This window comes from Protopterus annectens, chromosome 6.part0 (genome assembly GCF_019279795.1).
Source record: "Protopterus annectens isolate FY-2018-M chromosome 6.part0, PAN1.0, whole genome shotgun sequence".
Taxonomy (NCBI): domain Eukaryota; kingdom Metazoa; phylum Chordata; order Ceratodontiformes; family Protopteridae; genus Protopterus; species Protopterus annectens.
The window spans coordinates 424,075,156-424,092,549 of record NC_056737.1 but is presented as its reverse complement, the minus strand read 5'-3'; the positions used below and the strand labels follow the sequence as shown (position 1 = coordinate 424,092,549).

The window sequence follows — 17,394 nt, the reverse complement described above, 5'->3', positions numbered from 1 at the left end:
TGGGTAGTCCGCTGTCCTCGGTTGGCCCGAATACCAAAGTATTAGGCTGACGTCGGTCAAGGCGCTTTAGACTGACATCAGAACGTCAGGGTACAAAAGCGCATGACCGACGTCATATCCTCAGTCTTTTTTGCCGCATGGTCCGATGCAGAAGCAGCATTGCAAGTGCCGTTTGGCGTTCTGAAATTTTTCGAGTTCGGAGTTTCAGACCGAATCCAAGTTGGCTAAGTACCCCGTTGGGGAATATTTTGTTTTTTTCTTGCCTCAGTGTATTACCGGATGTCAGAAAAAGTGAATAACTGTATTTCTTGTGGGAAACAGATACCGCATAGGGATTATCATTCTTTGTGCATTCCTTGTTTGGGGCCTGAGCACGACGTTGTTGGGTGTCGCTTTTGTGCTAGGTTCAATAAGCGCACTATTAGCGAAGGTTAGATTGTGCTAGGCTGGACTTGATAAGCGGTGCAATTATAATATGCCGTCGGACTCTCCGGCCCGCTTCTTCGAAGCGCAAAGACAAAACAGTTAAACCCAGGCAAGATGAGTCGTCCGTTCTGGACGCCGGTTCTTTAGAGGTTCAGTGGAACCGGTGGTTCCGACGGAGACTTCTTTGGAGTCTCAGGGGGAGACTTTGATTTTGCAGGATGTGGCCTCTCAGGAGGCAGGTCAGGCTGAAGGGGCTTCTCAGGTTACTGTACTCCCCTCCCTTCCTAGGGTGGTTAGGCCCTCTCCTTCTGTTTCCAAGGCTTCTCCCAGAGGCAGGCCAGGTTTAGCTTCTGTTGGTGTCACTCCTAGTTCAGCAGGGTCTGTGCCTAAGAAGCACATGCTTAAAATGGCAGAAGATTTGATTACTCTGATTAGAGGTTCTTTGCCCCCTCCTGATAAGAGGCCTAGGGTGGAGCCAGAATTGGGAAGTTTTGAGCAGGCTTCGGATGTTTCAGAGTCTTCGGCTGAAGACTTGCAGGAGTACTCTCCTTATTCTGATTCTGATGCAGATGATTCCACTCCTTCTGCTTCTCCTCCAGAGGATTTTTCTTTTTCAGAGACACTTCATTCTATGAGGGAACATTTTAAGTGGGAAGGTCAGGACTTCTCTGATTCTCGGAAAAGGCTTAGGGAATTTTTGCTTTTACCCCAACACAGGCCCTTGGCTATACCTCCTGTTCTGGATGTTGTGGAAGATGTGTTTTCAGAGGCTTCACTTAATCCTGATTCTCTGCCTCCTCGCCTGTTAAACCGGATAGGTATTACAGGGTGCCTGAGGCTCATAAATATCTTTATAAGAGTCCTAGGCGGACCCAGAAACTATTAGTCAGGGACCTAAGGGTGTTAAGGCCTCTGTTGTAAAGAATCCGTTCCTCTAGATAAAGAGGCCAGAGCTTTGGATAGATGGGGAAAGAAGGTCTATACTTCTTCTACCTTAGCTATGAGGGCTTTGAATTGCCAGTTTCATATGTTGAAATATCAAAACTTTCTTCTTTCTCAATTGAAGTCTAAGGTGGATGCTCTGGCGGAAGGCATTGAGTGTAAAGAATTACAAGATTTGGTGCATGTCTCTGAACAGGTGGGTAAGCATTCATTACAATGTGGTTTTGATGCTGTGCAGGCCTCGTCTAGGGTGGCTGCCACTGGTTCAGTTCTTCAGGCACGCCTGGCTGAAGGATCAGAATTTATCTGACCATGTTAAGACGAGGATTTTGGATGCTCCTTTGCAGTCTGATGTGTTGTTTGGTTCACCTGTGGAGTCAGTCTTGAAGAAAATGGAAGGCAAGGCTAAGTCTATGCAGGCTGTTAAAGATTTTTTGCAAGTTCAGCCTCCGAAGTTTAGTAGGAATTGGCCTGCTAAGGGGTGGACGTATCCTTCTTATGATTCTCAGTCTAGGGGTAGATCTAGGCGTGGTAGGGGCAGAGCTCAGGGTTCTTTCAGGCCTAGAACAGGAGTTCACCTGCACAATCTTGGTGAGGGCAGGGGCCAGTCCTTTCGTAAACAGGCCCAATGACCTACTTTTCAGCTGCCAGATCCTTCTTGCCTGGCAGCACCTTTGGGAGGAAGGTTGGCACTCTTCAAGGAAAATTGGATTTTGATTACCCAAGACAAATGGGTATTGGATATCATACACCAAGGTTACAAGTTTTATTTCCATACCTTGCCTCCTTTCAAAGGCATGCCAGACGTTCCTCCGCAGCAAAGACTAGAGGCTCACAAACAAATTTCTCTATTACTTCAATTAGGGGCCATACAACCGGTCCCTCTGCCAGAAGTGGGCCTAGGATTTTATTCTCGCCTGTTTCTAGTACCAAAGAAAGGGAACACGTGGAGACCAATTTTGGATTTATCTATCCTCAACACATATCTGGACATTCCCAAGTTCAAAATGTTGATGTTACATCAGCTTTTACCTCTGCTGGGCAAAGATCACTGGATGGTGACTCTGGATCTCAAGGAGGCTTATCTTCATGTTCCTATCAGGCTCAGTTGCAGGAAGTATCTGCGTTTGAGCTGGGACTTCTCATTATCAGTTCTCTGCATTGCCCTTTGGCTTATCTACTGCGCCCAGAGTGTTCACGAAGGTTCTGGCTCCAGTGGTAGCTTTCTTCAGGCTAAGAGGAATACAAATCTATCCTTATTTGGACGATTGCCTGATTCTGGCCCAAGGAAAGGACAAACTTCTTCATCATTTACAGTATGTGATGGCAGTGTTAAGATGCCTGGGGTATTCTGTGAACGAAATAAAGTCCAGTCTAGTACCCTCTCAGGACATGTGCTTTCTGGGTGTGAGACTGAATACAGCATCCCAGATGGCCTTTCTGACCCCGGACAAACAAAAGAATCTTTCTCTTTACTTCCACCAATTGTCTCGTCAGTCCAGGCTGACTGCAAGGACAGTCCTTCAAGCCTTGGGGTTCATGGCATCTTGTATTCTGGTACTTCCCAATGCCAAACTGCATATGAGGAAGCTACAGTGGTATCTCAAAAATGTATGGACGCAGCACTGCCAAGATTTGGACACTGTCATTCAGATAATACCTTGCATTCAAAAGGAATTTTTGTGGTGGGCTCAGGAATGTCACCTAAACAAGGGACTCTCTGTGACCCGACCAGAGGCGAGTCAGATTCTAACGACAGATGCCTCAGACAAAGCTTGGGAGCTCATCTAAATGGAAAATGGGTACAAGACACGTGGCCTGCCAGACTTCAACATTTACATATCAACTTGAAGGAGATGTTAGCAGTCCAATTTGCATTGATAGCTTTCAAGGATTTACTTCTTCCAGGGCAGGTGTTGATTCAAACAGACAACACAACTGTCATGTGGTACATCAACAAGCAAGGGGGGCATTCATATCCTCTATGCAGACAAGCAATGATTTTGTGGGAGACTGCTCTCAGTTTACAGCTAAATCTTCAGGCAAGGTTTCTGCCAGGAGCACAGAACTCCTTAGCAGATGTGTTGAGCAGACAAATTATGGATCCCCACAGTGGAAATTGGATCCTCATGTATTTCAGAAATTGACAGTGTTATGGGGAACTCCAGACATAGATCTGTTCGCTTCTCCACTAAATTACCAGCTGCCAAAGTTTTGCACAAAAAGGTTTCATCCCACAGCTTGGAAAGTGGATGCTCTCTCATTTAATTGGAGCAATCTTCACGTGTATGCCTTTCCACCTCTGCCTCTCCTCCCAAAGGTACTCCTGAAGGTCAGACAGGACAAGCCAAACATGATTTTAATAGCTCCGGATTGGCCTCGACAGCACTGGTACCCATTACTGAGAAGTCTGGTACGGAAGCCTCCATGGCCGTTGCCTTCGATTCCTCACCTGCTGTCTCAGGAGAACAGTCATTTACTCAATGTCAAACTTCACTCTCTACATCTAACAGCCTGGCATATTCTGTTTTAAACCTTGGAGGGTCTCAGCTTCCTCAACAAGTTTTGAATGTTATTTTGGAGGCCAGAAGGCCTAGTACAAGGAAAGTTTACGCAGATAAATGGAGGAGATTTTTATTTTGGAGTACAGCAAAGGACTTTGATGTTTCTAAACCTAATCTAAGTGTTGCTCTTCAATACCTTACTGAGTTATTGGACAAAGGTTTGTCCTTCTCCTCTATAAAGGTTCATGCTGCAGCAATTTCTGCTCACTATGACTGTGACCCACCATTATTTTCTCATCCTTTGTTTAAGCAATTCCTTAGAGGGGCAAAGAATATAAGACCCCCGTAGAGCTCCTACTCCTGCTTGGGATCTCAATTTTGTGTTGGAGAAACTCACTCTACAACCTTTTGAGCCTGCAGCAACTGCAGAGTTGAAATATTTATCATGGAAGACTGCTTTTTGTTGGCCATTACCTCTGAGAAGGGTTTCTGAATTACAGGCCCTTATGGCGGTTGAGCCTTTCTTAATTTTCCACAAGGATAGGGTGTCTTTGCGTACTAACCCTTCTTTTATGCCTAAAGTGGTTTCTAGTGTGGCTTTAAACCAAACTATTCATTTGCCTACTTTTTATGCAAACCCCCAAAATAAAGGGAGAGGATTTTGCACACTTTGGATATACACAGACAGTTGCGATATTATTTGAGCAGAACTAAAGGGTTCAGGCAGTCTCAGCAGTTGTTTGTTTCTTTTGCTTTGGGTTCTCAGGGCAAACCAGTTTCAAAACAAACTATTTCTAAGTGGATTGGTTTTTGTATTACTTTCTGTTATTCCCATCATGGTAAGGAGATTCCAGCTGGGATTAGGCCTCATTCCACTAGGGCTACTGCCACTTCTACAGCTTTTTAAGGGGTGGCTACTAAAGATATTTTGGAAGCAGCTACTTGGAGTTCAATGCATACTTTCTCTAAGCATTACCACCTTCCACTTTACTCTAAATCTAGGGCTGGATTTGCCACTGCAATTTTGCAGGGCATTTTGGCAGCCCCTAATGCTTTTTAGTTTGGCCATCCTCCCTTACCTCTGCTTTGGGATTCTACCCATATGTAAGGACTGCAGCAATGTGAGATGAAGAACATAGTACAGTTTTGTACCTACCATAAATGTAGATGTTCAAGATCCACATTGCTGCAGTCAATTTACTCCTCCTTCCCTCTGTAGTTAGAGGTGGTGGTGTGGTTTGGGTTGTACATATTGTAAATATGGTTAGTGCAGGGGTGGTTGGTTATTTTTTGGCTGTTTTTTGGCTTTAGCCTTTGTTGTTAGGGCCTTCTGACATCTGGGGCAAGAAAAGACTGAGGATATGACGTCGGTCATGCGCTTTTGTACCCTGACGTTCTGATGTCAGTCTAAAGCGCCTTGACCGACGTCAGCCTAATACTTTGGTATTCGGGCCGACCGAGGACAGCGGACTACCCATATGTAAGGACTGCAGCAATGTGGATCTTCGAACATCTACATTTATGGTAGGTACAAAACTGTACTTTCTTTGCCTCCTGCCCCTGTTAAGCCGGACAGATATAGAGTTCCAGAAGCTCATAAGTATTTGTACAAAAGTCCTAGAGCTGATCCGGAAACTATTATTCAAGGTCCGAAGGGTATTAGGGCTTCTGTGGTTAAGAATCCTGTTCCTTTGGATAAAGATTCTAGAGCTTTAGATAGGTGGGGGGAAAAAAGTATACACCTCATCTACATTAGCTATAAGGGCGTTGAATTGCCAATTTCATATGCTGAAGTATCAGAACTTTTTGTTGGGTCAATTGAAATCTAAGGTGGATGCTTTGTCTGAGGGTATAGAGTGTAAGGAACTCCAGGAGCTGGTTCATGCATCAGATCAAGTTGGCAAGCATTCTTTACAGTGTGGTTTCGATGCTCTTCAGGCTACATCCAGGGTGGCTGCTACAGGTTCAGTTATCGTAGACATGCCTGGCTTAAGGATCAAAATTTGTCAGAGCATGTTAAGGCTCGGATTTTGGATGCTCCTCTTCAATCGGAAGTACTTTTTGGTGCTCCTGTGGAATCAGTTTTGAAAAAGATGGAAGATAAGGCTAAGTCTATGCAGGCGGTCAAGGATTTTATGCAGGTGCAGCCCCCTAAGTTTAGTAGGAATTGGCCTGCTAGTGGATGGTCTTATCCTTCTACGGACTATCAGTCTAAGGGCAGGTCTAGACGTGGTAGAGGCAGAGCCCACACTCAGGGTTCTTTCCGACCTAGGACTTGGAGTTCTCCTGCACAGTCTTCTGGTGAGGGCAGGGGTCAGCCCTTTCGTAAACAGACCCAATGACATGTATCTTCCGCTGCCAGACCCTTCTTTACTGGCAGCTCCTCTAGGAGGAAAGTTGGGACTTTTCAAGCAAAACTGGCATTTGGTCACCCAGGACAAATGGGTGTTGGATATAATAAATCAAGGGTACAAGTTTTATTTTCACACCTTTCCTCCTTTCAAAGGCATGCCGGATGTGCCTCCTCACCAAAGGATGGAGGCTCAGGAGCAAATTTCTTTACTTTTGCAGATGGGGGCAATTCAGGTGGTCCCTCCGTCAGAAGTAGGCCTAGGTTTTTATTCCGCCTTTTCCTAGTGCCAAAGAAAGGAAACACTTGGAGGCCAATTCTGGATTTGTCCATTCTCAATACCTACCTAGACATCCCAAAGTTCAAGATGTTAACTTTACAACAACTTCTGCCTATGCTAGGCAAAGATCACTGGATGGTAACCCTGGATCTCAGAGGCCTATCTTCACATCCCTATCAGAACCAGCTGCAGGAGATTCCTGAGATTCCGGGCTGGTACTTCTCATTATCAGTTCTCTGCATTGCCCTTTGGTTTATCCACTGCAGGGTATTCACAAAGTTCTGGCTCCTGTGATTGCCTTCCTCAGACAAAGAGGAATACAAATTTATCCTTATCTGGACGATTGCCTGATTCTTGCTCAAAACAAGGACAAGTTACTACAACATCTCCAGTATGTAATGGCAGTTTTAAGATGCCTAGGGTATTCTGTGAACGAAATAAAGTCCAGTCTAGTACCCTCTCAGGACATGTGCTTTCTGGGTGTGAGACTGAATACAGCTTCTCAGATGGCATTTCTGACCCCGGACAAACAAAGATCTCTTCATCTGTACTTCCAGCAGTTATCAGTAATGTCCAGGCTGACTGCAAGGACAGTCCGTCAAGCCTTGGGGTTCATGGCATCTTGCATTCTAGTACTTCCCAATGCCAAACTGCATATGAGGAAGATACAATGGTATCTCAAAAGTGTGTGGACTCAACACTGCCACAGTTTGGACACTGTTATTCGGATTATACCTTGCATCCAGAAGGAATTCTTGTGGTGGGCTCAGGAATGTCACCTAAACAAGGGACTCTCTGTGATCCGACCAGAGGCGAGTCAGATACTAACGACGGATGCCTCAGACTTGGCTTGGGGAGCACACTTCAATGGAAAATGGATACAAGACACGTGGCCTCCCAAACTACTACATTTGCATATCAACATGAAGGAGATGTTAGCAGTCCAATTTGCCGTGACAGCCTTCAAGGACCTACTTCAGCCGGGACAGGTGTTGATTCAAACAGACAACACAACAGTCATGTGGTACATCAACAAGCAGGGGGGAACCCATTCCTACCCTCTTTGCAGACAAGCAATGATTTTGTGGGAGACTGCTCTGAGTTTGCACATCAATCTTCAAGCACGGTTTCTGCCAGGAGCACAGAACTCCCTAGCAGATGTATTGAGCAGGCAAATTGTGGATCCCCACGAGTGGAAACTGGACTCTCAGGTATTCAAACAGTTGACCGTGGCTTGGGGAACTCCAGACATAGATCTATTCGCTTCTCCTCTGAATTTCCAACTGCCAACATTTTGCACAAAATTGTTCCACCCAAATGCTTGGAAAGTGGATGCTCTATCTTTCAGTTGGAACAACCTTCACGTTTATGCTTTTCCCCCTCTGCCTCTTCTTCCCAAAGTACTCTTGAAAGCCAGGAGGGACAAGCCTTGCATGATTCTAATAGCACCAGATTGGCCTCGTCAGCATTGATATCCTCTACTGAGGAGTTTAATTCAGGAACCTCCTTGGCCTTTGCCACAGGTTCTTCATTTGTTGTCCCAGTCAAACAATCATTTTCTCTATGTTCGGGTGCAGTCCCTGCATCTAACAGCCTGGCGTATCCTGTAATGAAGCCGGTGGAGTCTCAGCTTCCACAACAGGTTTTAGATGTCATTTTGGAAGCCAGGCGGCCTAGTACTAGAAAAGTTTGTGCTGATAAATGGAAGAGATTTTTTCTTTGGAGCACAGCAAAGGGCTTTGATGTTTCAGTGCCTGTTTTGAGTTTTGCACTGCAGTATCTTACTGAATTACTGGACAAGGGTTTGTCATTCTCTTCTGTGAAGGTTCATGCTGCGGCCATTTCTGCTCACTATGATTGTGACCCTCCTTTATTTTCTCACCCTTTGTTCAAACAATTTCTTAGAGGGGCAAAGAATATAAGACCCCCACGTAGAGCTACCACTCCTTCCTGGGATCTCAATTTTGTGTTGAAGAAGCTTACTTTACCTCCTTTTGAACCTGCAGCTTTGTCTGAATTGAATTTTTTGTCTTGGAAGACTGTTTTTTTGTTGGCCATTACTTCTGCTAGGAGGGTATCTGAATTGCAGGCACTCATGGCAGTTGAACCCTTTCTGATATTCCATAAGGATAGAGTTTCTTTGCGGACTAACCCTACTTTTATGCCTAAAGTGATTTCTAATGTGGCCTTGAACCAGTCTATTCATTTGCCTACGTTTTATGCTGATCCCCAAAATAGGGGGGAAAAAGTCTTGCATTCTTTGGATATCCACAGACAGTTACGTTATTATTTGAGCAGAACTAAAGAGTTCAGACAGAGTCAACAGTTATTTGTTTCTTTTGCTTTGGGTTCACAAGGGAAGGCTGTTTCAAAGCAGACTATTTTTAAGTGGATTGGTCAATGTATTGCCTTTTGTTATTCTCATCATGGGAAGGATGTTCCTGCTGGGATCAGGCCTCATTCTACTAGGGCTACTGCCACATCTACTGCTTTTTTGAGGGGGGTAGCTACTAAGGATATTTTGGAGGCAGCTACTTGGAGTTCAGTTCACACTTTTACTAAGCATTACCATCTCCCTCTTTATTCCAAGTCCAGGGCTGGGTTTGCCACTGCAGTTTTACAGGGCATGTTAGCAGCTCCTAGTGCTATTTAGTTTGCCAGCCTCCCTTTGTCCTTTGCTTTGCTTTGGGATTCTACCCACAGGTTATGACTGCAGCAATGTGAGACGAAGAACATAGTACAGTTTTGTACCTACCATAAATGTAGATGTTCTAGTATCTACATTGCTCCAGTCCAATTATCCCTCCCTCCTTCCCCTCTATGGTTTGTGGTTGGGTGTTTACTATTTTGGCTCTGGCCTTCTTTCATTCTTAGGCCTTCTGACATCTGGGGCAAGAAAGACTGAGGATATGGCATCGGTCATGCGCTTAAGTACTACTACGTACTGACGTCAGCTCCGGGCGACAATGACCGACGCCAGCCCAGCTCTTTGGTATTCGGGCCGATCGAGGACAGCGGACTACCCACAGGTTATGACTGCAGCAATGTAGATCCTCGAACATCTACATTTATGGTAGGTACAAAACTGTACTTTTCTTTAGGTGGAGCATGTCCATCAATTCTGAGTTGAACATGGCTTTGTAAGTCAGGCCGAGATCACCTCTGAATAAGCGATATGCCACCTAGTACAGCCGGAGTTTTTTTCAGTCGGGCTGCATAGAGCATATGTTTGAGGCCAGTAATCCTCTTGGTAAGGTTCTTTTGTGGTCTTTCAAGCTGTTGGAAGTGTCTCGTGAGTTACATCCCAAATGGGGCATTGTACTCTATGATGGGTCTGATGAGTGATGAGTAGAGGGGCACTATAACCTCTTCATTTCTAGATGCGAACCCCTTAGTAATTAGATGGGCCACATAGATGGATTTCCTAACTGCTTTGGCAATGTGATTGTCAAAGGAGAGATTACTATCTACCTGGGTCCTCAGATCTCTCATTACCTCTTCTGTATTAAGGGGGCTGCTGCCTATGTGGTAATTTGTGGGCGTGTTTTTCCCCCTAACGGGATGACTATGCATTTTTTGGCATTTAGCTTGAGGCCATGACTTTGACACCATGTGTCTGTCTCAGTAAGGCCTTTTTGGAGGATGTCCGTGTCAGCCAGAGAGTCAGTTATGGCTCCCAGTTTGCAGTCATCTGCGTACTTGGTTATCCATTGTCCTCTTGTGTTTGCCTGTACTTCTGAGAAATATATGCTGAACAGTAGGGGTCCCTGAACCGTGCCTTGTGGGACACCACTTGTGACTGGTTTAGAGTCAGATCTGGAGCCCGCTGTTCTTACCGTGTGAGTTCTGTCTGTAAGCCAGTTGGCAACCCATCTTGTGACGTAGAGGTTTATGTTCAGGCTGGTGAGTTTTTCTATAATACCCGAGTGAGAAATGATGTCGAATGCCTTGGCGAGATCAAGGTAGGCTGTGTGAACCACCTTTCCCTCATCTATGGCCTTGGTAACTGTCTCGAAGAAGTCAACTAGGTTTAGTAGGCATGATCTGCCCTTAACAAAGCCGAACTGGGTCGGGTCAAGTGTTTGGAGGTTCCCAATGTCTTTGTTAATGAGTTCCATGCTGATGCGCTCCATAGCCTTGCAGACCAGGTTAGTCAGACTTATGGGGCGATAGTTACCAGGGTCAGTTGTGGTCCCTCCTTTGTGGAGTGGAATAACCATTGCTGTGTGCCATTCTGTGGGCTTGTAGCCTGTGGAGAGGCTGAGGTTGAACAGCGTGTTTAGGTGGGGGGGTTAGTTCGTTATGTAGTTCGTGCAAGATGCAGCCTGGGACGCCATCTGGCCCCATTGATGCTGCGTTTTACTTTTGAAAGGGCTGTTTTCACCTGTGCTTCTGTGGTTTCCAGGACACTATACTTTTCCGGTATTGTTGTGGGCCCTTTTGAAGGTGAGAGGGAGGTGAAGTTTGCACTGAATTTATCTGCCAGTATGTTGGCAATATCAGTAGGTTCAGTATATTTTGTGCTATTTTGCACTATCTCAGAGCATATCTGCGAGTTGCCACTTAGATTCTTGACATAGCTAAAGAAGGCTTTGTGGTTATCTTTCGAATCCTTGGCTATTTTTCTTTTGAAGTTAGCCTTGGATGATTTTATGAGGGACCATAGTTTTTTACTGATACTGATCAGGGATGTGTCTCCTTCTTGGGATTTGCTTTTTTTTTTGAACTAGTTTCCTAGTTTCCTCCTTTTGTTGTATAACCTGTTTATGGCAGGGGTCCACCAGACTGGTTCCCTTCTCTTAGGGGAGTGAGTCTTGGTTTTGCTAGGGATGGCACAATCCATGCATCCTTGTAGGTGTTCATAGAGTGCAATTGTAAAGGATTCTGCATCTTGGGCAGTGTTATCCTTTAGCGTGGGGGGCTGTGAAACTTACCACCTCTGCCTTAAGTAAGGTGAAGTTTGCTTTAGAAAAGTTTTTCACTTTGGTTTCCTTGGTTGGGGGTGTTGGTGGGGTGTAGACATCCAGAGTGATTAATTTATGGTCTGATCTAACTAGTGACGGGTTGACCTCTGATACGGAGCACCTGTCGCCCATGTTGGTGATGACCAGGTCCAATATGTTGTGGCCTCTGGTAGGGGAGTTTACCAGCTGATCCAGGGCATTTGAGTTGATAAATTCCAGGAAGTGCTGAGCCTGGGAGTTTGTACTCAAGTAGTTTTCCCAGTTAATGGTAGGGTAATTGAAATCTCACACTTACACTCTCTTCTTCTTCTTCCACTTCCACTTCCGTTCGGAAGCAGCCTGACATGGACAGGGCCCCTCCACTGTGACTCAAACCCCTTACCCTTCTCCATTCCCCTTTCCTTCACCCTTTCCCTACCCTCCTGGTGGAAAATTACCTCAGAGGCTTGGATCTTCTCAGTCATTCAAAATGGATACTTTGACTTGGTGGACACTTCATTCTTTTCAGGGGATAACCCCAACTCCCTCCATGTCAGCTTCATCTTTTCCCCCAATCCTGGATCAGCTCTTAGCACCATAGAAAAGAGTACATCTAGACCAGACAAACAAGGGTTTTTACTCCAGGATTTTTTTTGTCCCAAGAAAAGATGTCCCCTGCATACCAATTCTGGATTTGTCTGTCCTTAATCTATTCCTCAAGGCGTCTACCTTAAAAATGCTCATCTTGCACCACCTTCTACCCTTCAGCCCCCTACCAAGCTTTCATGGAATCCCTGGATCTGAAGGATGCCTACCTTCATATTCCCATTCAACCCAACTACAGGAAATTCCTACGCTTTTCAGTAGATTCCTTGCATTTTCAATTTTCTGCATTGCCATTGATGCTTCACCAGGACAGCCACACCCTTCGTCATCACCCATGCATGCTGTCCAAAACCTAGGGTTCACTGTGAACCAGGAAAAGTCTCACCTGACACCCACCCAAGACCTGGTTTTCTTAGAGTGCAGGATAAAAACAGACCAGATGGCAGGCTTCATTCCTTGCCAGAAGGTAGAAACCATCACCCATTACCTCAAAACACCTCTCTCTCCAAACCTCATCAGCCAGGGAATTTCTGAGAGTCCTAGACCACATGGCATCCTTGATACCCATGCTTCCTTTAGCAAGGCTGCATATGAGGAAGTTCTAATAGGTGCTGAAGATTCAGTGGAACCAACCTTCCCACCCTTTGGATATTCCCCTACCACTTCTATGCCTGCAAAAAGAACTGGAATGGTGGATTGCAGCCATCCACCTCAGTCATGCTATACTTTTGCAGATTCCTCCACCCTTGCAACAAATCTTCACAGATGCTTCAGGCTTGGGTTGGGGAGCAGTGTTGCAAAATCACAACAGATGGACGAAAGTTCAGGGAGAGTGGTCCTCCCTCAGGAAAAGGGACCACATCAGTATCAAAGAGATGAGGGCCCTTCTCCTAGCATTGCAAACATTCCACCAAATTCTCCTACCAGGTACCATGAAAGTAGTCAAAGACAATGTGACTGTCCTGTCGTATAATCAGCAAGTGTGTGTGTGGGGGTGGGGGGGGGGGCAAGGGCCGACCCGCTCCGCAGCTTGGCAATTCAGATTTGATCCCTAGCAGCAAAACTACATATTCACCTGAAAGCAGTGTACATTCCTTCTGCAGAGAATGTGATGGTGGACTTTCTCAGCAGAACCTCTGCACCCTCTCATGAATGGTGGTGTTTTTGAATCTTATTCACAAGTGGGGTATTCCTCAGGCTGATCTGTTTGCCTCCTCCCAGAACAGGCAGATGCCTCTGTTTTGCACAAAGGATCCACATCCACAGGCTTGGAAGGTGAACGCTTTCTCTTTTTTTAGGTGGGGTTGTATCTGCCTTCTCCCCTTCACACTGATTCAAAAAGTCATTCTGAAGATTCGGAGGGACAAACCAAAAATCCTGCTGGTGACCCCCTTTTGGCTGAGAAAGCAATGGTTTCCACTACTAGCCAAGGGCAATCACCACAGGTTACCCCACCAGTTCAACCTACTCGCACAAGACAGGGCATCTCTCATACACCCTCAGGTGCTCAACCTCAGACTCATTCTGTGGGTGATAGAGTTCTGATCCCCTTCAGACACCTATATTCAGAGGATGTACTCGGTGTCCAGCTGGAGGCCAGGAAACCTAGTACCAGGAGAAATTGTGTCAGAATGGAAGATTCTCCGGATGGTGTCAAAAGAAAAAACAGGACCCTTTTCCTATTTCTGTACCTATGGTCCTTTCTTACTTGTACGAGCTTCTACATTCAGGACTGACTTACTCTTCTGTTAAGGTACACTTTTCAGCCATTTCTGCCTGTTTCCCCTTGGTGTCCAGATTGGAGATAAAACCATTCTTAAGAGAGGTCTTCCATGTCAGATCCCCTTGTAAACAGATACCTTCTTCATGGGACCTTAATTTTGTCCTTAAGAAACTCACACTACCTCCATTTGAACCAACTCACTCAGCATCACTGAAGCTATGCACTTGGAAAACAGTACTGCTGGTAGCCCTCACATCTGCTAGGAGGGTCTCAGAAATTCAAGCCCTGATGGCTACCCCTCCTTATCTAATCTTCCATATGGATAGGGTCTCCCTCAGGACTAATCCTTCCTTCATGCCTAAAGTGGTTAATGAGCTGTCCTTGAATCAGACCATTAACCTTCTTGTTTTCTTCCCTAAACCTCAAAATTTCTGTGAAAGAACTCTACATTCCTTGGATGTTCATAGACAACTTGGGTATTACCTGGACATGACCCGATCCATTAGAAAGTCTGAACAGCTGTTTTTGTGCTTTCACCCAAGGGCCTTGGGGAAGGCAGTGTCTAAACAGACTGTAGCATCATGGATTTCTAAAGCTATCTCTGCTTCTTATCCCTGTAATGGAAAAGCTTTAACTGCCAATATGAGAGCTCAGTCTACTAGGGCAGCTGCTGCTTCAGCAACCTTTTTTAGGGGGGGGTGGACTATGATTCCATACTGGAAGCGGCCACCTAGTCCTCAGTCCATACCTTTATCAAGCACTACAAGCTAGATTTGATCTCTAGAGCCAGAACTGGGTTTGCTAGGTCGGTTTTATAGGGTCTCATAGACCAGGCCCCTCAACCTTTCTTCCCAGGCTCATACCTAAAGCTCTGATACTCTCCCTACAGTTATGAATACTGCAACATGAGAATAGAAGGACATAGAATAGTTGTGTAAGAACTTACCATAACCTTAGATGTCCTTCTCTTCATTGTTGCAGTATTCAAGCCCCCCCCCACTCTCTTATTCTGTTTATCCATCTGAAGTAGCATTTCCCTACCTTCTGTCCATCCAGATGGGGCACAGCAACAGGCACATACCTCTATTAGGTTCCTTCTGGGCTGATGGCATATGTGGGTCTGAAAAACTTCCTTTTCTTACTTCCCGTGGCTACTATTGTATGCAGCAGTTATTTCAGAAGTGGGTACGTGCAGACTTCACTTTTATAGCCGACGTCAGTTTATGGCTCTGACATATAACGTCACATGTACCCCTGATCCTAAGATTTTGGTATACTGGCTGGATGTCCAGTGCTGCAGGCAGCAGCCTCCCTACAGTTATGAATGCTGCAACATGGAAGAGAAGGACATCTAAGGTTATGGGAAGTTCTTACACAACTGTTCTTTGCGGCCTGGACAACTTTGTTTTCCTCTGCTAAAGGCTTACCTTAAGACACTGCTGTGGCTTTTGGATCCAGTGCCAGATCTGCTGTCTCTTCCATTTGTGAAGCTTTACCCAGATCTCCCAGAACCCAAAACTGGCAGCATGGTTTTCCAGTTCTAGTAATGGCCATGCTGTGTGACTTCTCATGATGATCAGATTCTTTCAGCCTTCCAGAAAGATTCTACACTAAAGGTCTATCTTAGTAAATGCTCTCTGAGCTAGCTCTGAAGAAATCAACCCCTTTGAAGCTTCAACTCCTAATGTTTAACATTGGTTGTCTACATTATTTGATGCATGAACTAGTTCTTCAACTATTCAAGTCTAGTTGGTTTCAATTTCCAGTTTTCTTCCACAAACAGACTGTCACTCACTGGCATCACTTAGACTTTGTAAAGATGTCTGCAGAGGGCTTTGTCTCCTTAGACAGTCTGAGAGATGACCTAGCCCCTCCCTAGGATCTAAAGTTAGTGTTGGAAACTTTCAAAAAGCTCCTTTTGAGGCAATGGAGGAAGCTAGTTCAGAGTTCCTGTCATGGAAAACCTTTTTCTTCAAGGCCATCACTTCAGTTAAGAGAATGTCTGAGTTACATGCCCTTGATTCTCTGTGGCAAAACCCGCTTTCTTAAGGACAGGGCTTCTCTCAGAACTAGTCTGTCTTTCATTCCCAAAGTGGCTTTTGAAGCTAATATAAACCAGACATCCACCTTCCAGTATTTTTAACGAGGTAGATTTACACTGTCCACACCCTAGATATTCACAGGCACTTGAGATTCTATTTGCATCACAACACAAGCATTCAGGAAGGACTCTTGGCTGTATTATTTGCACCCAGTAGATTGGAAGAGTGTATCTAGGATAACGTCATCCAGATAACTGTCTGTATGATCTTTGTAACAGTCATTACAAACTGCTATCAGGTAAACTGAGAGCTCATTCAACACTGCCTGTGGTTACAGCATTCTCGAAGAGTATGTTGATTGATGACATTTGTGCAAACTGGCCCACAATGTATCCCTTTTCTAAGCATTATAAACTGGCTTTAATTTCAAGATACAGGGTTTCCTTTGGTGCCTCTATCCTCAAAGGTCTCCATTGTCATGATGTCACCCAAGTGTTCTGGTAGCTGGGCACTCTGACCCACAAGTCGGATCAGATGAACAGAATGAAAAGGATATGGTAGTTATGTACTGGATCCTTTCATTCCTGTTCTATTTGACATCCCTCCTGCCACCCCCTTTCCATTGTTCTTTTGAGGAAACTGAAGGCGCTCCTGCTCCATACAACCTGTTCTAGGCAGCAGACCCTATCTTAGGAAAGATGGCTTAGTGTAGACAGGCACATTGTGCGAGGAGAAAGATTTTGAAGAGCTGAAGGCTTGCAGGCTCAGATCTAACAAGTGGGCTGAAGACCCATCAATGATATCTGACAGTCAGGAACGAAAGGATCCACTGTTATGGTAAGTACATACCTACCTTTTTTTCTCATTTGCTCCTCTATATAGAGAGGCTGCTGTTTTCATTAAGTTGGTGCACTGCAAAGAGACATTGCATTAATTAATCCCTTTCCTTTCTCAGTTTCATGCCATGGATACTTTACATGCGAATGGTTATGACATATCTCGGGCGATAGCTGCTTTGGTACCTCAGGGTGGCCCTGTACTCTGCAGGGATGAGATGGAGGAGTGGTCTGCTTCAGAAGCGAATCTCTTTGAAGAAGCACTTGAAAAATATGGGAAGGACTTCACGGATATTCAGCAAGATTTTGTATGTTTTTCAGAAAAAAGTGGGGAGTGCAAATGCATGTTTATTAACTTAATGTGTTATTTCAAGTTTTGTTTTATACTATTAATGGCATATTTTGCGGTGTTGTACACTTGTAGGGGCATTAGTGACTGGCACATGATCTACATTGAAAAACTTTATTAGGTGGTTTCAGAGATGCTATTCATGGTGACACCATGCACAAAAAATGCAAGGTGGGTTAGTGTGGGAAGGCAAAGGGAGCAGAAGGCAAAGTCCAAACTTAATACAAGATTAAAATGAAAGTGGTAGGGCCCTATAGTGTGTAATATCGTGGAGAAGAGGCAAATATGAAGGATGCAATGGAAATCTTCCAATATCACTTTGAAGGTGTGTTTTTGGAAGATTATTATTTTGGGAAGATCTATGCTGCCCATCAGTAGTCTATGCTGCCCATC

At 45.0% G+C, this 17,394-nt stretch overlaps 1 protein-coding gene across 5 annotated transcripts in view; it reads left to right on the top strand.

Annotated features, from left to right (window-relative positions):
- Positions 1–17,394, top strand: part of MTA1 (metastasis associated 1) — a 3,368,231-nt gene that overhangs the window by 1,390,247 nt on the left and 1,960,590 nt on the right. For all 5 annotated transcript variants that reach the window (XM_044074165.1, XM_044074166.1, XM_044074164.1 and 2 more), the window contains exon 9: positions 16,772–16,960. In XM_044074165.1, coding sequence (XP_043930100.1) covers positions 16,772–16,960 — 189 coding nt within the window. The remainder of the gene's footprint in view (positions 1–16,771; positions 16,961–17,394) is intronic.